General features: G+C 37.1%; 1 protein-coding gene across 1 annotated transcript in view; it reads left to right on the top strand.

Moving 5' to 3' along the window:
* LAMA4 (laminin subunit alpha 4) overlaps nucleotides 1-23,981 on the top strand; it is a 149,449-nt gene that overhangs the window by 96,366 nt on the left and 29,102 nt on the right. Inside the window, exons 14-24 of the mRNA XM_032157109.2 lie at nucleotides 1,644-1,792; nucleotides 4,815-4,956; nucleotides 5,577-5,673; nucleotides 9,873-9,989; nucleotides 12,136-12,315; nucleotides 15,851-15,990; nucleotides 18,477-18,650; nucleotides 19,264-19,409; nucleotides 19,841-20,003; nucleotides 20,878-21,011; nucleotides 21,464-21,635. Coding sequence (XP_032013000.1) covers nucleotides 1,644-1,792; nucleotides 4,815-4,956; nucleotides 5,577-5,673; nucleotides 9,873-9,989; nucleotides 12,136-12,315; nucleotides 15,851-15,990; nucleotides 18,477-18,650; nucleotides 19,264-19,409; nucleotides 19,841-20,003; nucleotides 20,878-21,011; nucleotides 21,464-21,635 — 1,614 coding nt within the window. The remainder of the gene's footprint in view (nucleotides 1-1,643; nucleotides 1,793-4,814; nucleotides 4,957-5,576; nucleotides 5,674-9,872; nucleotides 9,990-12,135; nucleotides 12,316-15,850; nucleotides 15,991-18,476; nucleotides 18,651-19,263; nucleotides 19,410-19,840; nucleotides 20,004-20,877; nucleotides 21,012-21,463; nucleotides 21,636-23,981) is intronic.

Here is a 23,981-nt window from a genome sequence, read left to right as displayed (position 1 = left end):
TGGCAAGAACCATTTCTGTAAAGTGCACTGTGTCAAAGCAATAGAAAAAGCTAGAAGGGAGCCTAAAGTGAAAGAATAAGGTTTTTTGTTTGTTTGTTTGTTTGTTTGTTGATGGGAGATACTTGAGCATGTTTATATCTGAGAAGAGTCAGCAGCTAGGAGGCAAGAATGAATAATGGGGTTACCAAGACAATGGGGTAGCATGCTTTATACAGAAAATGAACACTTTTCCTCTTAAAATTGGAGAGAAATTTACGTGTAGGTGTAACTATAAATACATCTATGGAGTTTGTGGGGAAGGGCTGGGGGCTGGTTGCAAAAAGCTGGGGAAATACCTGTTCATTGGTTTTGGAGTCTCTGAGGGAGTTAACCAATAAATAGTGCCCCTTTCCAGAACCCAAGTTCTAAACAGGTGGAAACATAAATAAAATAGTAAATACAGAGACCAAGGAGGTTGCCTTATTTCTGAAACAGCTAAGCAGCAGGCATGGCTTTAGGTCTCTTAGCTGACATTCAGTCCCAGTATTAGGCAGCTGTGCCCATCCAGACAGGCAACACCGTGAGGCTTAGATGGGGGTTCTGCCCAAAATAGTTTTAACATGGAGGAACACAGGAAAACCCAGGCTTTTTGCTGGCAGCTTGCTCCCAGGACAAAGAAGGGTGGAGTTGAGCAGAGCCTATAGAGTTATTCTTCCCCAATTTACCCATCAAATCAACCACTCCCTTCTCACAGGAGTAGAGTGAGGAAGGGGGTAGAAAGGTCTGGAGTTTCACTCACTGGGCTCCCTGCATATAGAGGAGACATCAAAAGTCTGGAAGAAGTGTCCCCCACTAACAGTTTATGACCTCCAAATAAAAAAGAAAATAAAGTGATCTGTTTAGAATCAGATGGGGGTGGGTGAAGGAAGTGTTGGCTTAGGAATAATGACAATGTTTAGAATCACTATTTGGGTGACTAGGAGAACAAATCTCTTTGCAGCATTGAGGGGCCAGCCAAGGCTGAAAGTCACGGGTTTGCAGGAACATCCGTCTACACAGTTGCACGATCTTTAAGCAAAATCGTAGGTCTGTGGTTGGATTAAAAACCAAGACAGCCTGTGTTACAAGGTGAGTTTCAGGAAGTAGTCAGTCACCTGAAAGGTAGCTGAAAGGTCAGATGAGAACTGAATGATGTCCATTAGATTTAGTAACTTAGATGTAATTAACTTCTCTTTTGGTAGAGTAATGGAGTAGAAATCAGACAGGAATAGGTCAAAATGCGGAATATAAAGTGAGAGAAAATAGAGACAACATATATAAACAACTTCCATTTTTTTAAATACATTGCTATGAAGAGAGCAGAAAAGTATTGTGGTAACATTAGGGACATGTGTGGATAATTGAAGGTTTTAGTTTAGTTTTTAGGTCTGAAATGGTGAGCATTTCTGGGTTGTGAATGCTGGGGAAGCAATCAATATAGAAGAAAGAGCTGGCAATGCGGGATAAATAGATACCTACTTATAGTATTTTAGACTTATGTGGTCCTGCACTGAAATTGACTGACCTTCATAATAAGAAAGAATAGAGATTATCTTTTGGTGCCTAGGAAAAATGTTTTAAGTTCTTCTAAATTCAATTTATTTATTAAAATTTTTTTTCTTTAGAATGCATCAGGGATTTATGCAGAAATAGATGGAGCCAAAAATGAACTACAAGTAAAACTATCTAACCTAAGTAACCTCAGCCATGATTTAGTCCAAGAAGCTATTGACCATGCACAGGACCTTCAACAAGAAGCTAATGAATTGAGCAGGTAATATCCTGGTTTTAGAAATGCAAATATCTACATGGGGTGAATAAAATATTACTATTCAATTCCATATGCCAGAGCTACTGGGATACAGTTTTACCAGGTTGATTAAGGTTGGGTATGCTTATGTGTTGATATGTTGGTTGGTTGGTTGGTTGGTTGGTTGGTTGGTCCATCTGAGAGTCCATCATTGTTCATTGCAATTGTTTGGGGGAGCTGGTCTTTTTTATTTTTAAAAAAGTCTGTCATATTAAATGCCTGTGTTCTGGGGAGAGGGGGGCGTCTGTTCCACAATTATTAGTAGGATGATCAAAGACGTTTTGGTTAGGGGCATAAATGCTGTATAAAACATTATCAAATAAATCAGATCCCTTTAGAAGGTCTAATTCTAACATTACCTATTTATTTAATAGACAGCATTGTCTTTCCACACCCAAGTGTCTTAAGTAAAGCTGGTCGGGAACTGGCAATATAACTAACTTCTGATAAATACTCCACAGTCCCCAGCAGGAACTATTTGATTTCAACACCTGTTAAGAGAAAATCAATTGGCAATTTTCCTCCCAGCACCTAGAATAGAGTCACACACCTCTTGGACACTCAATTAATGTTAACTGAAAAGTACTGAAAGATCAGAATTGAATTCATGACCCTGAAAAAATAGGTAAATAATGAGATCATTATAGAGAAAGACTAGGAAAAAAGGACCAGTAAAGGTCATGAATAAAATAAGAACCAATATTAACTTCTGTTCAAAATATAAATCACCTTCTTATTCTTGATTGCCAAAATTTTCAAACACTCTTCCAAATCTCCTGTGAAGAGAGAAAAAAAGAAAGAGAGAGGTCATATAAAATCTTGGTGTGTCAGTAGGTGAGACAGTGCCATATCCCGCTCGGTATCATGGCCCTAGAAAAATGAGCTTTTGATGAAGGCAATACAATGGAGCTTAGAAAAAACACTATTTTGATAATATACTATATTAGCAGAATGTTGTTTTTGAGATCCATCTTGTGGCTCTCTTCATTATTCTTTTGTCATTTTATAACTACATCCCATTCACTGGGATTCCAAAATATAACTTCTGTGTATAATGCCACTCTGCAACAGTGTTCCAGCATGATTCTAAGACAGTTACTACATGCTTTACATGAAACATGATCCAAAATATCAATCACCCTCAAGTCCTTTTGTATTTAGAATATTTCTGACTATATATTCATGAAAGCATTTCAACTTAGAGACATCTTCATTCAAAATGTGAATATCCTTCCACATCTGTCTGGTGTACACAATGATTTACGTGCTATGCTCGAACAAAGATAAACAAAATTCATTAAGAAGCTTCCATTTCAATAGCACATGTTTAATTTGCATACTGAGGTAGTACTTGTTCTGTGCCTAGTAATTAAAAGCAAAGTAATAAAGGCTTTGTTTCATGCTCTTTGGTACATCTTACCACTCTCGCCAGCAAAATTTTAAAATATTAATAAATATTTGTAACATTTTGTTTCTTTTGTCCCTTTTTTAAAAAGTGTTTTCTTGTCTGCCTTCCCCAGATTTTGCTCCCTGAGGCCATTTTCTCAGAAGGGGTTGTGGGGAGGAACAGGTAGTGAGTATTTAGATTAGACTCCCCTCTGCAGAGCAGAGCCCCATGACTTCTATAGGCTCTAGGCACTTTTGCCTTGGTGGGTTCCTTTCTCCGTAGAAAAATTAAAGCTTTTATTTCATGTCTGCATTGGTATAAAGATTAATACCATCATTATTGTTATCTTCATTTTTTTCTTCTGATTGAAAAAAATTAAAATGAAAATGCTGTGCCTAATGGATGAGTCAGCCCTTCTGTAGAGGAGGTAGAATGATGATAGACTTGGTTAACAGAGAGGGAAGTAGCCAAAGAAATATAGAGAAAGTCCCTCTAAGGGAGCACACAGGGACTGGAACTGGATGCAGGAGATTGAGGAACAATTACCGAGCTCAACAGGTCAGGCGGTTTGAAGACAGGAGCCAGTGTGGGATCTGCAGTGTCATATACTGGGTCACAGAGGACCTTCTGGAAGTTACTCACAAATGAGGTGATGATACTAATCATCGATGTTTGGGCTAAGAAAAAAAATAAGGAATTGGTGGATTTACGACTGAATAAAATTAAGACAAAGGATTTAGATGAACTGCAGAAGTGGAGGTTAGAGTTTTATTACAGAGGCAGTAGAAGTATTTGTCAATAAAATAAATTATGCGGGTACACGTAGAGTTTTAAAATCCCAATTCAGGAAATGGTGTAGGTATAATAATAAACCCTGATGATTACCAGATGCCGGGCATGGTATACCAAGCATTTCTATATTTTATTCCTGTTATATCTCACATTATTAGTCCCTGTGTGCAAGTGTGCAAGTACCCTGTGTGATGGGTACTCGGTAAATGTTGGATGAACCTTACACAGGCCAGAGAGGGGCAAAGGCAGAGACTATGGTGTGAAAGGGCAGGGGTGAGGGTGGGCTGAGGTGGGGCTGTGTGCTGAGGAAGGGCTGGGGCTGTCTCAATCCTGAGGCCCAGGATGCAGCCAGGCCTCAGGAGTGAGACAAACCTTGACAATAGGTGCCCTGGCCAAGCTCTGCATACTCTCCTAGAGCCTTGGCTTCCTCTACAGAAAGGAAATAACAATGCTGATTTGGATAAGCACTAGGTAGTCATCATAATGGGTTCATTCCTCTGCCTGACCTCCATCACATAAACAAACTCCAGCTAGAAGAGGTGCAGAGGGCTGTTTTTAAATCATCATTCCCTTTTCCTGCTGCTACTGCCAGACAGGCAGCTGTCATAGAACCAAAATGCTGTTCAGCAAAGACAGAAGAATGCAGAGGAGGTGTGACCCTCAAGAAAACCTTGCCACACTAGGTGACTTTGAATAACAGGAAGGAAGTATCTGTGATCCTAGAAGTATTTAAAAAGCAAGTATTAAACATGGCCCCATTCCCCAAGAAGGTAAGAAGGAGAAATAACAATGTTTGTTTATTAACAGGAAGTTGCACAGTTCAGATATGAACGGGCTGGTACAGAAGGCTTTGGATGCATCAAATGTCTATGAAAATATTGTTAATTATGTTGGTGAAGCCAATGAAACAGCAGAATTTGCTTTGAACACCACTGACCGAATTTATGATGTGAGTATTCCCTTAAAGTTCTTTATACCTTGCCTTTCTCACTGGCTTTTCTGTTTTCTGATGTCATCTCTTGAACTTCCAGTGTGAAATCCAAATGGCAGAAAGAGTGGAAAGGGCAGGGGAACTAAGGAAAGACCATTTCATAAATACCTTGAAGGTTTCAGTCTGCAGATTCTTCGAGATGTGCTGTAGTCCAGTCAGCAAATGCCAGTTCCTTTGACAGCTTATTTTTTTTTAGCCAAAGTCCCTGAAAAAAAAAATATGTATTTAAAATTAGTTCCTGCTGATAGATAAGATACTTTATGCATTCATTTAGATTTTTTTTCAACTCAAAATTATTTATTGCGTGGCTTCTATGTGGCAAGCACTTTGGTGGGGTCTTGGCCAGGGCTTTGTTCTAGGTTCACTGAATCTTTCCAAAAAAAACATTACCTTGAAAATGCCAAAGGCATTACTTCCTCATGGTCACATATTTGACCTTAATTTTAAGCTGTGAAAATGAAGCTGAATGAATTTTGCTTGGTGCTTAGCAGATAAACTCTGTCATTTAAATCCTTCAACTATGAATAGCTGATTTCTTCTGCTGTCATTTTTACCCTCTTCTTTGAATTCCTTTGTAGGCGGTGAGTGGGATTGATACTCAAATCATTTACCATAAAGATGAAAGTGAGAACCTCCTCAATCAAGCCAGAGAACTGCAAGCAAAGGCAGAGTCTAGTAAATATCTTCACTTTCCTATCTCCCTTATAGCTGCTTCCCTCCTTTCATACGTGTAAAGAGAGATTTCCAAATCTAGGATTAAAGAATACTATTATAACTAAATAACATATCAGTAGTTCCTGCTTAGAGTCAAGTTACAAAAGAGCAAAGATTTGATACTTTAAATTGTGATTTAAAAAAAAAACTGCTATGTAGTAAACTACATGGAAACATATAGCTATCTCACATACTGTGGCTATTCCTGCTAATCAAATAGGCTGATTAATAGAAACTGACCATAAATACTAATTTTTAGGGGAAAATGTCATAAAATACACTTAACACTAAAACTATATTGCACAAAATTTCCTCTTTCTTGAACAATTTCGAAGGCCTTTTAAAATGTTTCCCATGAAGGAATGGGTCATCTCTGTGAGTCAATTAGGATGACAGGGTACCACAAAGCCATCTGGTTATTTGCTTTTTTTTTTTTTGTAGTTTGTGTTCTACATAGGTTACTGTATTTAGGACAGACCTAACAACCATATGGTAAGAAGCATTTCCAAAGGCCAGTGTTTGCATCTGCTAAAGTGTGCACATCCAAGGGTGAGGGAGGGAAGGAAAAATAAAAGCAAAATCGCATTAGACAATTTTGAATCTTGTGAATCACTCTTAAAAACAATTGAATGGACTAAGAATTTCACTAAACATTATTCATCTCTGAGATAATGAACTAATTCCTAAGGATTTTTGAACATTGACTAATGAGGTTGGAAATTCATCATCTAGCAAACTTCTACCTACCACCTAAAAACAGAGGCCAAGTTTGAAACTAAAAACCTCACCCAATTTTGTTAAAGTAATTAATCTCATTTAAGCATGCATTTTCTTTCTCTTTTGCAAAGAGCCATTACATAGAGAAGATAACTGCACTTTGCTTTTCATACACAGATACTTAACTATTTATTTCCCCTAAAACAACTGTTATTTTATTTTTCTGGGCAAACAAAGGCAGTAAAAAGTGTCATTGTTTCTCTAGTCTAATTATTATATGTCTAATTAATTTATTATGTAAGTCTATCCTGAACATACTCTATGGAAAATAATTAGAATATCAGTAGTGAAAAATTAGAATATTAACAGTAAAATATTTTTAAATAAATGTTGCTATATCTATGTATTGCTTTTGTTTCCTGTGTTGTGAAGATCAGAATGTGTCAGTCTTCATGACACAGTGACTTAAATATTTTATTCTTTTTGATAACTTGTAATATATTCTCTCATTCTTGTCATTATTGAGTTATTGAACCTCATAAAAGCAACTTTTCTATTTTAAATTTAACCATTAATCGATCCCTACCCACATCCCTTCAAAGTTCCATGTTTTATGTCTGAATAATCTCTCTGCATTAGCCTGTTTGAATATTTTGCAGACCTGTTCACCTATTTCATGATCTCATTTGGCCAAATCCCTTCCTGTATTTATTTGCAAAAGGAACAAAAACAGGGAGTTAGTACTGTGTGGCTTAGAACTTTATAGGACTGTCTTCCTTTGATAATACACACATTTGTGATGTACATTCAGGTTTTCAAATTAAACCATAGTCATCTACTGAATTACGTTTATAATTTCAGATTACCTTTTCTTCATTCCAAATTCCTTTCAATGATCAGTAATCCTTATTTCCCAATTTTCCTTTTCATTATATATCAAATAGTTGATAGTCAATATAATCTCAGGAAGCTGCTATTTAAATGAATCTTCTGCTTAACTCATTTGCAAAATGAAAAATATTTATGCAAGTCAGTAAATTCCAAATAGAATACACTTCTTATGAAACATTTCTTCTTATAAACATCAAGCCCAAAATAGATTTTCTTCCTCCTCTTTTTATCAAGAGATCCAAATATAGAGTTAAATATATTCTTTCTCAGTATATCAGGCAGTATTTTTTTTTGTTTTTGCAGTCATGAGACCCAAAATAAGAGCTAAAACATTGTTTGTATTATAATGTTTGGAAATTGAAATTAGAAAGAGGAAGGAGGCAGGGCACAATGCTAATTCTCCACACTACCCAGAGAAAATATGAAAGAAGTGCTTGTATTTGGTTAACTGTACTTCATGACACCACCACCCATTATACACATATTTGGGGGGAAAAGATAACAATAAACCAATCACATCAAGACTACCTAATAGAACAGCAAAAGGGTGCCGTCAGAAGTGTATATTTACAGTCCCATTGGAGCGAAAGAGAAAAGTGTAATTAGAAGTGATAAAACTATTTTTCTGTTTGTTAAGAAACAAAATTCTCAGTGCTTTGGAATTAAAGCACAAACAGAAACGAAGAATTACTGGCAAAGTTGATCCTTTAGTTCAGATGATGAGGTAATTACATCATGACCTGTTGGGATTTGCTCAAAGATAACCCCAGTCTAGTGACTGTGCCACAAGTATGCTTTCAAGAACAATTTTATAAGCAAAAGACTCTCAAAACTGATGCAAATACAAAATCTGATAGAATTGTATGTACATACATATGTATAATAAATTTAACCATTAATCGATCCCTATCCACAAAGAAATCTCAAGGCTCAGATGGCTGCCCCAGTTAATTCTTAAACATTTAAAGAAGAAATAACACCACTTTTATATGAACTCTTCTAGAAAATAGAAAACAAGAAAGCACTCTCGAACTTGTTTTTTGAAGCCAACGAAACTTGGTTACTTGAATCACATAAGGATATTATTAAAAAGGAAAATTATAAGCCAAATTCTCTTACAAAAAGAGATGAAAAATTCTAATCAATATATTAGCAAATCAAATCTAGCACACCTATAAAGTGCAATATATGATGTCCAATTTGAGTTTATTTTAGGATTTCAAGAATAGTTTAACATTTAAAATATCAATTGTAGTTTGTCACATTTGTAGGATACAGGAGAAATTCATATGATCATCTCACTACATGCAGAAAAATTATTTAACAAACTTGATAGCCATTTTTGACTTTTAAAAAAGACTTTCAGCAAACTAAGAATAGAAGGAAACTTCCATAATCTGAAAAATAAAATAATATTCAGCAATTAAAATGGAAATATTGAATGCTTTTCCACTAATATTAGAAACAATACAAGGACACCCTACATTACCAATTCAATGTGTAAAAATCCGGTTTAATTTTATATACAACAATGGGAAATTAACTTTTTAAAATAACAGTGTTTGCAATAGCATCAAATACATAGGAATAAATCTGATAAAAGAGGCTACACATAAAGATCTAAATAAATGAAGATCTAAACAAGAATTTGTATATAAATGATAAATAATACCATATTCATTGAGTAGAAGATTAAAATGTGTAAAAATGACAATTCTCCCAAATTCATCTACAGATTTAATTCAGTATTAATTAAAGTACCTGAACTGAATATTCTAGAATTTATATAGAAATGAGAGGGGAAAGCCGAGAATAGCCAAGACCGTCTTGAAGAATAAAAATACAAAGCTAGAAGATAAACTACATTATCAAGATGTATTATAGCTCTATACAGAAATAAGACAGATATAAAAGATTATAATACCATATCCTCTCTTTTGAATAATGTTTAAAAACCGACACAAACAGATGGAGACAGAATTCAAAAAAGTGATTATCTTCGGGTCATCACAGGGACTCTAGGGAGCTTCAAAGGTGATAATAAGTTTCTATTTTCTTGACTTGGATGCTGGTTATGTTTTGTGTTCATTTTGTGAACATTTGTCAAGCTGTGCATTTATAAAGGATGCCTTTTTCCAGATGTATGTTATATTGCAATTAAAATTTTATTGAAACAAATAAGAAAACAAGGATTATTTTTATAACCGGTCATTATCATATATATGTAGAGAGAGAGAGATTTTTTTCTTTTCAGCTCTTTAACAATTGTGCTGCTTGGTGTTATTAGTCACAGCAGGGCTATATGTTTCAAGCAAAGAAATTAACCATGATGGCATCCTAAGTCACTCACAAGCAGTATTACAAGTGTTCTGCAATTCTGTACCTCGAATTTTAAATGCTACTTTCCAGAATTGTTGATCTATGTTCAGAGTATTCAGAATACTGCAAATACTGCAGATGACTGCATCGTACAAATGAGAAGTTTCCTTGTTGAAATGGAATCCTTTCCGAGGCATCTTGGCTCCGCTAGTACTTCTGCTGCTTCTCCACAGGCAGTGATGAAGCAGTGGCTGACACTAGCAGGCGTGTGGGTGGAGCCCTAGCAAGGAAAAGTGCCCTTAAAACCAGACTCAGTGATGCCGTTAAGCAACTACAAGCAGCAGAGAGAGGTAAGCATCAGACAGAATTGAAGTCTCATTTGTTGGTTCACTGGAGTGTAAGGTAAACCTTCAAGGAAGGATTAGGTAATTCTTTATTTGTCAATGTTTTCATACATAAATGTTATTTTCTGATGACAAAATATGTTCATCACAAAAAAGAGTTCTAGAAAATAAAAAGAAGAAACTAAATATAAATGCTGTAATCACACCACATAGAGGTGACCTTTAGATTTGAGAGCCTTTTTTTCCAGCATTTCCTCTGTGTGTGTGTCTGTGTGTGTGCGTGTCTGTGTGTGTGTGTGTGTGTGTGTGTGCATGTGAGTGTCTTTTAATGGGATCATGCTGTTTATAGTGTTTGGTAATGGCTTTCTTATGAACATCCTTCCTCATAACAATATGCCCTAATTTGGTTATTGGATTTCTTTGGCCCAGCTGTAAACAGCTTCCCTCTGTTACATGTCAAGTCATTCTTATCATATAAGCAACAGGCCCAGAGACCAAATAGAAACCAGGGAGACCAACAAGCCCAAATAGAGAAACAAAAGCACACGTTTTGCTTAATCTGGGACTGCAGTGGTATCTTAGATAGATGCGATTGGAAGCAGATGTGCCTTCCTTGGCACAGTGAAAGTTAAAACACTAGTGCAGCATATGGGTGTTTTACTAGAATGAGCGAATCCTAGCTCCAGTGCTACAGTGCACCAAAGCTCTGGCCAGAAGAGTGGTCCTTCACGGAGAAGCCTCATCATCACCATCATCAGAATGACTGTTTATTGATGCTTAGTGTGAGCTGGGCACTGTCCTAAGTGTTCAACATAGATATATTAGTCCGTTCTCACGCTGCTATGAAGAAATACCCAACACTGGGTAATTTATAAGAAAAGAGGTTTACTTGACTAACAGTTCTGCATGGCTGGGGAGGCCTCAGGAAAACTACAGTCATGGCAGAAAGCACCTCTTTACAGGGTGGCAGGAGACAGAATGATTGCTGAGCAAAGGGGAAATGCCAGACACTTATAAAACCATGAGATCTCCTGAGAACTCAGTATCACAAGAATAGCATGGGTAAAACTGCCCCCATGATCCAATTATCTCCCACCTATCCCTCCCATGACACATGGGGATTATGGAGATTACAATTCAAGATGAGATTTGGGTGGGAACACAGCCAACCATATTAATACTTTATGTCATGGGGATAAGTACCACTATTGCCTTCAGGCTGATATGAACCCTGAGGTTCATGAAGGTTAGGGAACTTGCTGCAACAGGCACAGCCAGTAAGAAGCAGATTCAGGATTGAAACTAGCATTTATCAGAATCCAGAATATGTGAGGCTAAATGAAATATATCCTCACTTTAATAAATTATTTATTATTTACATATTATTAATTATTTTTATAATAAAAATAATTATAATTCACTTAGGTGATGGTATAACTTCAAATTTATAATTGTTTTACAGTTCTAATTACATTACAGTTGAGGCCACAGAAATCCAATATCCAAATTAGGGCATAACTTCAAATTTATAAAATTTGAAGTTATAAAGTCACCTAAATGAATTATAATTATTTTTATAAAAATAACAAGTAATTCTTATAGAAATATTAGAAAATGCAGATAAGAAAAAAAGAAGAAAATCACCTATAATCCCATCCCCTAGACAAAATTTTTTATTGTAAATTTACATCATGGTTATTTTAAAGATGTAATTTTTAACAAAAATGGGAATTCACTACTAAAACTCTTTGAAATTTGCTTTTTTTTCTATTAAAAAATGCCTTTCTTTATTGGTTAACTTTTGTAGAATCATTTTTATGGCAAAAGTGTTCCACAAGCCTACTTTTTCATAAAAGACAGTGATATTTGCAATTAATTTCAGACACAAACCTCTTATGAGTTACAATCTCATATGCATTTTCTGTGGCTTTCTCACCAGGTTTATAGGAAATACAATTACTCTTCTTTTTAAATTTACCTCTTAATTTGGAAATGTTTTCAGTGAGTCACATGGTTATCTAAAAATCTTACTTTTGCTTAAGAGCCGAAAATGTGAGATCTGTTTCATTAAAGGGTTAAAGGGGTGTTAATGTTCCCCAACAAATGTCCGGCTTCTCTGCAAAGTGAATGACCCTGTGCTCTGTGTGTAAAGGGGATGCCCAGCAGCGCCTGGGGCAGTCTAGACTGATCACTGAGGAAGCCAACAGGACGACGATGGAGGTGCAGCAGGCCACTGCCCCCATGGCCAACAATCTAACCAACTGGTCACAGAATCTTCAACATTTTGACTCTTCTGCTTACAACACTGCAGTGGACTCTGCTAGGGATGCAGGTATCACTTAGAAATTTCACAATTTGAATCTAATTAAGGAATTGGCCATTAAACTCTATACATCTTTTGTCAAAAAACAGTTTGCTTCATTTGGGTTTTGGATTTGAAAATTATAGAAGTTAGCTTAGAAAAAGAAAAGGTTTTGCTCTGTTCATCTATCTATACCTGTCTAAATACATATGAGAAACATACATATATTTCGCATGAACACTAGATAGATTGGTAAAGAGTCATAATTTTTTCTATGTGAAATTATGGTAGCAATTGTATCAACGTAAGACTTATCCTTTAGGGAACAAGGTTAATCAAATGTTGGGTAAATAATCTTAACAAAATACTGTTTACCTTTTAGAAAAAAAATTACTAAATGGCATTGCTTTTACTAGGCAACATTGCTTTTTCTTTATCTGAGGAAAGCAGGTTATTACCAACCAGTACTGAATACGGCTAAACATAACTCTAGCTTTCTATTAAGAACAGCGTGTTGGCCAGCTTGAATATACAGTTCTATAGAAATGAAAATGAAATATTTTCATGTCTACCTAACTTATTTTGTAGATATTAGAACCAGGCAGTACTTGTGAAATTTCGCTTTTTCCATTCTCACATTTTTATCCAATCCCTTCATAACCTCTTAAATAGCAATGTCTGTCAATATCATGACAAATCATGACTAGAACTTTTTCTTCTCCAATATGGTTTTGCATACAATATTACCTTCACTTGTATCTGAATTAAGAAAGGTCAGAAATCCATATATGACCTGCCACTACAAATTTTATTCCAATTTACAAATACGCATTCCCATAACAGTAAAATAGCTCTTTTATAATGATCTTTTAAGTATATGTTCGTTTCTTCCATGTAACCACTCATGGAAGTGCTTTTAAAATTTTGTCTTTAAAAGATTTGCCTATATGAAATTCAACTGTTACATTTATAATGATATTGCCTCGGGAATATGTACCAAATCTGTGTTACATTTTTTTTCCATTTTTTACCAGTCTTATCAAGTGATTCCAGTAAGCATCCAGAAGTTTCAAAAAATTGAAATCGTTTACTGTGCTTTTCTCAAATAGCATTTTGTGGTTCAAAACAAAGTAAATGAAAGAGGATACCATAACGTAAGAAACTTTATAAGTAATATAAGGTGGCTCCCTTTTTCTGAGAGAATTGATTGTAGGAAGCAGGGGGACTCTGTCTTATAAACATTTCCATAATCAATATCCAACATAATTCATTAAGTATATGATCTCTAGTTTTTAAAGACTAGTATACTCTAAAATAAATGTTGTCATCAGTGATCCAAACAATAAATATTTACCTCTGTATTAATCAATATAAGAAACTGATAGTTGCTATTATTTTACTTAATTCTATTCCTTGCGCTGGAGAAACATCGTGTGTCCTAAGTACAGAGAAGCGATGTTTACTTGATCTGCACTGACATAGTCTCCTGAATCTGAGTTTAGTTTTTCTCTAGGAAGAGTCTTGCTCTTGCTCAGCTACTAATGCTTAATGACCATGGCCCTGCCCTTACGTAAGAGAATACCTCAAAAGTATTTCGTCTCTGAGCCAATGGTTCTCAAATACTAGTGTGTATTAGAATCACCTGGAGGGCTTGTTAAACAGACTGCTGGATCCCACTCCTGGAATTGCTGATGCAATGCGCTCAGGACAGGGCCAAGAACTTGCATTTCTGACAAGTTCCTGGTGATACTGCTGCTGCTCGTCTGGGAACCACACTTTAAGAACCACTGTTCAGTCAATGAAACTCTGGAAAAATTTATGCCATTCTCTTTGTTTTGAGTTTCTCTCATCAAGCTGTATTCTTATGACTGGTGCTTTTTTTTTTTGAGACAGAGTGTCTCTCTGTCACCCAGGTTGGAGTGCAGTGGTGCGATCTTGGCCCACTGCAACCTCTGCCTCTCGGGTTCAAGCAATTCTCCTGCCTCAGCCTCCCGAGTAGCTGGGATTACAGGCATGCACCATCACACCTGCCTAATTTTTGTATTTTTAGTAGAGACGGGGTTTTGCCATGTTGGCCAGGCTGGTCTCAACCTCCTGACCTCAGGTGATCCACCAGCCTTGGCCTCCCAAAGTTCTTGGATTATAGGCGTGAGCCACCAAGCCCATCTGACTCGCACTCTTTTCTGTGTTTAAGTTATGCATTCAAAAAAAAATGATGTAAGAAGTAGTCAGTGGCAGCCTTGAGGGGCACAGCTGCACTAGACTGAGTCAAGGGGAGTGTTCATCTCCCACTCCAGCCACTTCCACTTTTGCTGTTTCCCTCAACCCCCAACACTCAGAGGTTGTTTTGTTCTCCAGCAAGATGTCCAAGAGTAAAAAGAAATAAAAGGTCACTATGATCTGCTTGTAGCATCACCCTTGTCTGTGCCCACAGACCATGGCCACCCACCCTTACCTTGGCACAATTGCCACTTTTCTGGGTGCTACCTGTTTCCTCCATCTAGTGCCGTCTTCTGAGATGGTAGCAGCAGCATGATGTGTGCATGGACATTCTGGAAAACAATCTTCCCACATTTTTTCCCAGTATTCCTCTTGACCTGTTATATCAGTTATATTAGAAATGCAAGCAGAACCTGTGCTATATGGTTAAAGGAACATTTGTATATATACCGTGGACTCTGCCCTTTAGAAAAAGTTAGCCTGCTCTAGATACAATTTTTAGATCAGTAAGTACTATAAATGTCACAAAAATAGAAACAAATTGTGCTTTGGGCTTTGTTAGGTCCACGACTATGCCAAATGTCATGCTCGGGGTCAGGTTCAAGCCCATACTGAGGTCTGAGTGGAGTGGGTGAGTGGCTGAAAGAACACTTGGGGGCTGTATACAGGTGAAATGTAGTTCTATTCAGCAGCTGTCTCATCAGAAGCTCTCTCACACTGTCTGCTCTGACTCAGCTGCTTGCTCTGGCTGCTCCCACACACAGCTGAGCAGTCGGCTCGCCCTTGCCTTCAGGGTCAGCAGCTTAACTTTCTCTCTTTCCAGGCACAAGCCGGTTCCTGGCTCCCCCATGCCTGCCTTCAAGGCAACTGGCTCTCCCCTACGGGGGTCAGTAGCGTTACTCTCTCTTTGGGCACCAGCACGCCTAAGCCATGTTGAGCCCTGGCTCTCCCTCTGTCCGTCTGCAAGACAGGCAGCCTTGGCATTCTCTCTTTTTCTGGGCGCAAGAGCACGCGTCCTGTGCATGGCATCAGCAGGGCAGTTATACCTTTTCAAACAATAGTGGCTCTGAGCCAAGTATGAGCTTACACAAACAGGTTATATAACAAATGAAGTATGCACCTGTGCCCTAAACTAGGTGAGTCCGTCTGGCCCAGATGTCTGCCTCAACCTATTCCCTGATCAAAGCACGTCTGTGTACCTTACAGGCTTTACTATTAATTTTGCAGGATTAAAAATAATTTCTCATAGTTCTACCATATGTAATCCATGTTTGTTGTCTACATCTGATTCTTGAAATATAATATTGAGATATTTACTTAAATGATTAATTTTTATTAACTGCAGTAAGAAATCTGACAGAGGTCGTCCCTCAGCTCCTGGATCAGCTTCGTACAGTTGAGCAGAAGCGGCCTGCAAGCAACGTTTCTGCCAGCATCCAGAGGATCCGAGAGCTCATTGCTCAGACCAGAAGTGTTGCCAGCAAGGTAACTGATGAAAAGACTCATCAGTCAGTGATAATAATAACACGAAGCTGAGCTCCAACTGCTTGGGCAGCTTCCAGAGCCTGGACCTTTGTGCTGTATTCTCCAACTCAGTAGTTCTCAGCCCCGTTTGCTAATTAGAAACACGTGAGGAACACTGAAAACGAAACCAATTCCTTGTCCCTACCCGAAAGCAATAGATCAGACCCTGTAGAGAAAGGGCTCAGTACCTGTATGTTCTTTAAAGCTCCCAGGTTATTCTAATGTGTAGCCAGGTTTAAAAACCACAGAGTTAAACTAGTCAATAAAGCTAATATAGCAAAAGAAGTAAAGCCTCAATAAAAGCCTCAATTCGTTCTTATATTTTATTTGTTATTTTAACAGCTGCTTTAGTGCAATTACCATAATGGAATAATCTATCCCATCTATCCTACCCCTTCAAGAAATTATCTGGTACAACACAAATTATGCAGAAGCTTTTACTGACCACCCGCAGGGTTGACTGAGGAAACACATACTGGCTAAGACGAATAAACTCAACAAAGACACTGTTTTGGGACACATTTAGAAGCAACCTAGCAGAAGATAACTAGAGCCGGCATGTGTAGGAACATCTCCTGACATAACAATTACTTTTCAATGTGGCAAAGTGGAGCTTGTTCTTGGACCTCTTGAATTTTTTTAATTGATTCATAGACCAGACTCACTTTTTATGACCAAAGTATATGGTTTTATTTTCTCAGTTAAGAATCGGCCTGAGCAGACTACTGGTCCTAATTACTGACAGAAAGAAGAGTTAGAAATCAACTATTTTGTAATGTAGAAGATTATTCTTGGTAAATAGACCTGACTTTTAAATGATGATAAATGGTCCCTTGTGACAAATTACCTTATTTAGATGCCCCAGTGAACATTTTCAAAAAAGATTTATCTAACGGTACATCAAGAAATGGCATTCTGAAAGCTAGGTTTTTATGAGTGCTTTCTTGTAATATTATTTCTATAAAGAGTATGACTTTGGGACCTTAATCACCTAAGACTATTTGCTAAAGACAGACTTAGCCCTACCTTTGGGAGTTGGGAGCTCACTCAGTGCCCCCAAGTCAGATGCTTTTCATGCAGACATTCACTATTCTCAGACTCTCACTTATTAATGTAAGACTTTAATCCCCCACACTTCTTGTTTATTAAGATGTATTGGTCTTGGCCAGGCACGGTGGCTCATGCCTGTAATCTCAGCACTTTGGGAGGCCAAGGTGGGCAGATCTCTTGAGTCCAGGAGTTTGAGACCAGCCCGGCCAACATGGCAAAATCCTGTCTCTACCAAAAATACAAAAATTGGCTGGGCATGGTGGCGCACACCTGTAGTCCCAGTTACTCGGGAGGCTGAGGCACGAGCATTGTTTGAACCTGGGAGGCGGTGGTTGCAGTGAGCTGACATTGTGCTACTGCACTCTGGCCTGGATGACAGTGAGACTATGTCTCAAAAAAAAATAAATGTATTAGTTTTTACTCAACTGGTAACATAGGACAGCTGCACTCCAGTCATTTGGAAATAGAGCCTTGAGCTCGCTGACTACCCACATTAGCCAAATCAATATTAATAAATTAATATAAAGATGCCTAATCATTTGGAAAGATTCAGATAAAAGACATAAGTATACACAATCCATCCACTTGTAAATACTCTAAAAATTACCCCTGAATCAGACCAGTTCAGCATATCATATTGGGCCTCTTAGAAGTGCATTTACTGAATTGTGCTTTGTTGTGATGCCTTTCTGTGAGCCATTATAAAAGGCACCTTATGAACTCATTATTACAGTTATTATAATGGTAGGGCCAGGCACTGGAAAGCACTTTTTAGTTATCGTATTTCATGCTCACAACAAATTTATTATCCTCATTTCACAGATGAGGAAACTGAAGGTTAAATGACTTGCTCAAGGTTACATGGTTAGGAAGTGGCAGAGCCCACCTGGTCTGAGACTACAAAGCTAGTCCAGACCCCTCCCAACTGTGTAGACAAGGGCAGGGATGTTGCTCACAGCCTCACCCCATGCCCCTTTTATGAGGACCCTAGGGACAAAGTCCCAGCTGTATTAGTAACCGAAATTAGTTCTACTTCTCCCAAACAATTAGTTTTGTATAAATTGTAGGAGCCTTGTGAATTGTACACTGACCAGACAACTTGAGCAAGTTGTTTAGTTCACCCACACCAAGTATACCGTTCATGGTGGAATTCATATTTATCCTCATTCTTGGATCTACTTAGTCACCACTTTGTTTTGCTTTCTTTCACCCCACTTTAAACTACTGTGTCACAGTTTGCCCTAAGTCTTCTCTTCAACTAGGGGAGGATGTGGTAAATAACTAAAGGTATGGAGGTGAGGAGAGCTTAGAGGCCCCTGTCACGAATGAGGGAACCACGGGAAAGCACTCTGCCATTTCTGCAAAGCACTTTTAATGAAACCGTTGTGTCACTCCAGATCCAAGTTTCCATGATGTTTGATGGCCAGTCATCTGTGGAAGTGCACTCGAGAACCAGTATGGATGACTTAAAGGCCTTCACGTCTCTGAGCCTGTACATGAAACCCCCTGTGAAGCGGCCAGAACTGACCGAGACTGCAGATCAGTTTATCCTGTACCTCGGAAGCAAAAACGTAAGCACATGAGTTTGAAAGGAGGGAATAATATTTACAAGGAAAGCTGCTTTTTCTCTTGCCTAAAATAAAGCCACCTAGGCAAACAAACCAAAACAATGCCCATTCTGGTAACTCAGAAGATCTCATTTTAATGGCAAAATTTAAAGAATGACTCAAGGACAAGTAATTTCTTCTCTGTGTGGGATATTGTGGGGATTGTTTCCTATCACCATCACACTGCTAACTTTGATGAGTCTGAATGGAACACCTCAAAGACTTTCGGAAAGACAGAAGCCTATTCTGTTTGCTGAATCCTGTTTGGAGATGCATAGTGATCGGTACTGTTAGGCTGTATTATATTCCTGGGTTAGTCTCACAAAATTAGCCCATTCCTGGCAGCCAACAAATTTCCACGAGCCTGAGCAAGGATGGGGCCAGCAGACTCTGATGTGGCCACAGGGAGGCTGGAAAGGAAGAGCCACTGCCTGCTCACAGGAGCTTTGGATAATAATTCAGGCCAGAAGTCACTTGTATATACCCAAGTATTTGGATTTCTGATTGTCCTTTAAAAAAGATGATGTTCATTCATATAAATTTTATTTAAATGAATTCTGACTTCTTGATATTTCAGGCCAAAAAAGAGTATATGGGTCTTGCAATAAAAAATGATAACCTGGTATACGTCTATAATTTGGGAACAAAAGATGTGGAGATTCCCCTGGACTCCAAGCCCGTCAGTTCCTGGCCTGCTTACTTCAGCATTGTCAAGATTGAAAGGTACAGTGAATCCATGACACAGGGCATATATGCACATTTCATAAGAAATCTGTTGAACGTGCACATGCACCCGTGCACACACACACACAAAGTCTTCCTGTGGATGTTATAAATAGCATTTTCCTCCCTTTAGTCTTGCTCTGTTTCCTTCCATTATTCTTGTATTCTTTCCCAAACCCCTTAGTAGAAAAGAAAAAAAAAGTCATTTCTAAGTCACGATCTGATTATTAGATTTTACCTGGTCAATCCGTGAATTATTTTCAAAATGGAATGTCTTCTCTTTGTCATTGATTGTGATATTTTATAAATACTTATTAGTGTCACAAAATTAAATTACACATTTTGTGATGAGGGAGCGTTAACATTTTGACATTTAAAAAGTATTTTCTATAAATTATATAATAACAAGTAAAAATTATTTATCTCAATAGAGTGGGAAAACATGGAAAGGTGTTTTTAACAGTCCCGAGTCTAAGTAGCACAGCAGAGGAAAAGTTCATTAAAAAGGGGGAATTTTCGGGAGATGACTCTCTGCTGGACCTGGACCCTGAGGATACGGTGTTTTATGTTGGTGGAGTGCCTTCCAACTTCAAGGTCAGCCATACAGCTATATTTTGACCTATTACAAATCTATAGTAATTGTTTTTATAAATCCATAAACCTATAATGACTTGGGGGTTGCTGATATCACTTTAAGAGCTTAGTTCATGGGGGAGTAGAATTCTGAACCAGAATCTATAAACCTGATGTGTAAATCTGGTCTATGCCACTCATATTTTCATAATGTCAAATGCTTTCAAGTTATAGCTAACTCCTGAAGATCAGTTCATGCATTCTGATACATGCATATGTAATTAATATTACCCCCACCTGCCACAGGAATGTCCATAGCTTGTGGTGTCACCACAGTTTAGATCTAATCTTCAGCTTTGCAGTGGTGGTTTCAAAAATTCAGTTATCTCTCCTAATACAGGTATGAAATAAAGTATCTGGGATGAGAGAGGGAGTGGGACCTAGGAGACAGTATGAAATCTGATGAAGGGGGATAAAGGAAAGGTCGAAGAAGATGGGAAGTCGATCTAGGGTTCCAATTTCAGGACTATTATTACTAGTTATGGGCACATAATTGGAATTTATGTGAGAATTATTTTCCCTCTCATTATATGAGAACAAGAATACCTACCTCACAAAGCTGGCGTAGGGACTGATTTTTGTCATGAATTCACTGTCCAGCCTATGACCAGCACATAATCTATGCTCAGTAAATCCCATTTTCTCTGCTAAGATTTGCACAACTGACAAGTTACTCCATATCTAAATGATTTGGCATAAACACACTCGGGTCTAGAAAGATATTTCTACGAAGGGGTAGGTCTCCTTGACCTACTATTAGTTGCATTTTCTGTTCTGTGATGTCTGAGTGAAATATGACCATGAGACAGGTGGTTTTACTTTTTCTATTGCATAGCTCCCTACCAGCTTAAACCTGCCTGGCTTCGTTGGCTGCCTGGAACTGGCCACTTTGAATAATGATGTGATCAGCTTGTACAACTTTAAGCGCATCTATAATATGGACCCCTCCACATCAGTGCCATGTGCCCGGTAAGAGACAGTTGAGAGTACTAAAGACTTGGATGTTCATGCAAGAGCAGCAGATAGAACAAGTATGAGTCAATATTCAGGTTCTCAAACTTTTCTTGGGGAAGCCAGTTTTGAAACTGTCATACCTGCAAAAAACTCTTCACCTGTTCTCTATCATAGATGAGCTTGCCCAAGTATCAAGTGTTAAACAACTTGTTTGCAGCCTTGATTTAGGATTCCAGAGACTAGGGTGTCCCTGGAGACTTCAGTTGTCTTAGCACACAGGATAGAGAAGAAAACAATCCATTTAACATACCTACAAATACCTTTTATCTCTTCCTTGCGGACAACAGGACTTCATTTAAATGTTGTAAGGTCCACAGAAGATGTTAGAAGAATGGGTTAAAAGGGCTTCACTTGAAAAGCATAACAGAAACTGTAGTGTTCAAATGACCCTTGTGTTTCCATTTCAGAGATAAGCTGGCCTTCACTCAGAGTCGGGCTGCCAGTTACTTCTTCGATGGCTCCGGTTATGCCGTGGTGAGAGACATCGCAAGGAGAGGGAAATTTGGTCAGGTGACTCGCTTTGACATAGAAGTTCGAACACCAGCTGACAACAGCCTTATTCTCCTGATGGTCAATGGAGTGAGTAAAAATACAAGTCCTACTACTTCTCCTTTATTTCCTTTACTTTCTGCTACTCATGTTTCCAGGAACCTTCCCAGGTCTAGTGTGTCATGCCATCAAACTGAAATTCTAGTTTAGAAAGTCAGATTGGATTTTCTTCTTCAGGAAAGTAATGACACCAATAAATAAAAGCAACCCTGAAATGCATTTCCCCACAGTGCATTTTTGGATATAAATAAACTAAGGGAACTTTGAGGAAATTAGAACCAAGATCTAGGTGAGCAGTGTGTCTGCAGAAATTTTGCACTGGGTTCCTAACTTTTCCAAATCATATGCCCTAATCAATTATAAAGCAAAGCTTGCATGCTTTGTATATATGTATGTGTGTATGTAAGTATATATGTATGTACACGCACACATATATTTGTTTATAAATGATATATGTGTACTATAAACAGATATAAATATAGTATGAAACAGTCAAAGCTTGCAATAAAGGACAAATTATATAAAGATAAAATAAAAGATTATATATATTTAAAATGAAGATTAAATTGACTTATTAATGATACAGAAATGTTTTTCTCTCACTAAAAATTATTTTTAATAGTACTTTATCTACTGTACAGCTCAAAGAAAATAGTTTTAGTGAGAAAATGTAATTAAGTATGCTAAATATTTTCGAAAATCCTTAAACTCTTTGTGACACAGTGATTCAAAAGTCTTGTCCTAAGTCCAGTTTATTTCAACAGTAATTTTATTGCTGGTGTAACTAGACAAGATACCTCACAAAAATAAAAAATGAAAGAAGCATATCATTAGCTGTGCCTACTAACTCAAATAGTTTTCAATCACATTCACAAAGTGGCAAAGGTTGTCTTTGAGATTTGACTGGTATATTTCCTTTTTTCTAATATTAGTTCTTATAAGCTAACCAGATATCATTTTGTAAACTTTAATAAAAGGGTTCAAAGCTATTGAAAATCTTTATTTGAAAGATTTTTCTAAAGGTTAGAAATTTCTTCCCTCAAATGTTTTAACAGAGCTGATAGGAGAGTTTTTGTGGGATTGCATTTACATTGTTCCCATCAACAAAAGCAACAATAGAAAAATTCTCAAACATATTTTTTAAAAACCATCTCTCCACAGTATAACTGTCCTCAAAAAAAAAGAGAAAGTTACTTTCTCATCCATTATTATGATAATACCCTTACATTGATGTGACAGTATGTTTCTTTTTTGAAATAACTAGTAGGTTTCATACTACTGTCAGACATTTGTCATCACAAATAAAGTTCAACAAATTTAGAATAATTCATGTTACAAAGAAAAATGTGTAACCCTCTATAAACTTGACAGCATTTTCAGAAATTTGTAGGAAGTAGCCAGCAAATAGCTGTGTTTTCAGCAAAATATTTTCACATCACTCTACATCTGAATACAAAATGAGTGTAAATATTCTATTATTTTGGTTATATCACCCTTAAATCCATGTAACTAGCCACATGTAAACTGCAATAAATTGCAATAGGCTAGAAGCAAAGAAATGGATGAGGAGCTACCTTCAACCCTTCAAGTGTGGAACCCCTCTTGGGAAGCCACACATATTATGTGAATTTTGTGAAAGTCTGACAAAAGGATAAAATGAAGGCCCACAGTCAATAATTCACGTATTAAATGTTAAAAGTTAGTTTCTTTCTCCATTTTAGATTTTTTAGTGAGTATAAATGGACGTTGAAATATTTTCTTCTCTATTTTAGGTTTTTTTAATTAGTATAAATAGAAGTTGAAATATTTTCTTCCTAAACTCCGGTAGGTTGCTTTCCACACTCCCAGGAATGTACAAACTCCACTCAGGAGATCACTTCCTATAGAATAGGGACCTTGCCACAATGCTTTATTTTTCAAATCCATTGACTTCTTGTATCTATGAACTATCTTCTGAAACAAGCAAACCTCCAGTAAATTATCTGAGTATTACAAAATTTCTTTGATTCTCAAACATCATGTGTTCCAAGTGCATAATAATTCTATATTTATTTACATAAATCCAGTGTTTCAAAACAATACAGCAATGGCCTTCTTTTTTTAAATCCATATTTGCTGATAATATGGAAGAATTCTTTTCAGTATACCTTGAAATTATTTTTTAATTTTACTAATTTTCACCTAAAATAAATGCAGACACATCTGTTGGCCTGCTATAATTTTTTAAAGTTTCCTAAAGACAAGGCAGTTGAATAAACATGGTATACTATACTCTATTTTCAAGATTTTCTTAAAGGGCAATAATGTAGACTTAAAACTTCATCCATTAATTCAGAAAGTAGAATGAAAACAAAAGAATAATTTAATTTTATGTTA

This window comes from Hylobates moloch, unplaced genomic scaffold (assembly GCF_009828535.3).
Source record: "Hylobates moloch isolate HMO894 unplaced genomic scaffold, HMol_V3 SCAFFOLD_2, whole genome shotgun sequence".
In the NCBI taxonomy this organism is placed as follows: Eukaryota; Metazoa; Chordata; class Mammalia; order Primates; family Hylobatidae; genus Hylobates; species Hylobates moloch.
Note: the sequence above shows the minus strand (reverse complement) of the source record. Positions and strands in the feature narration are given on the sequence as shown.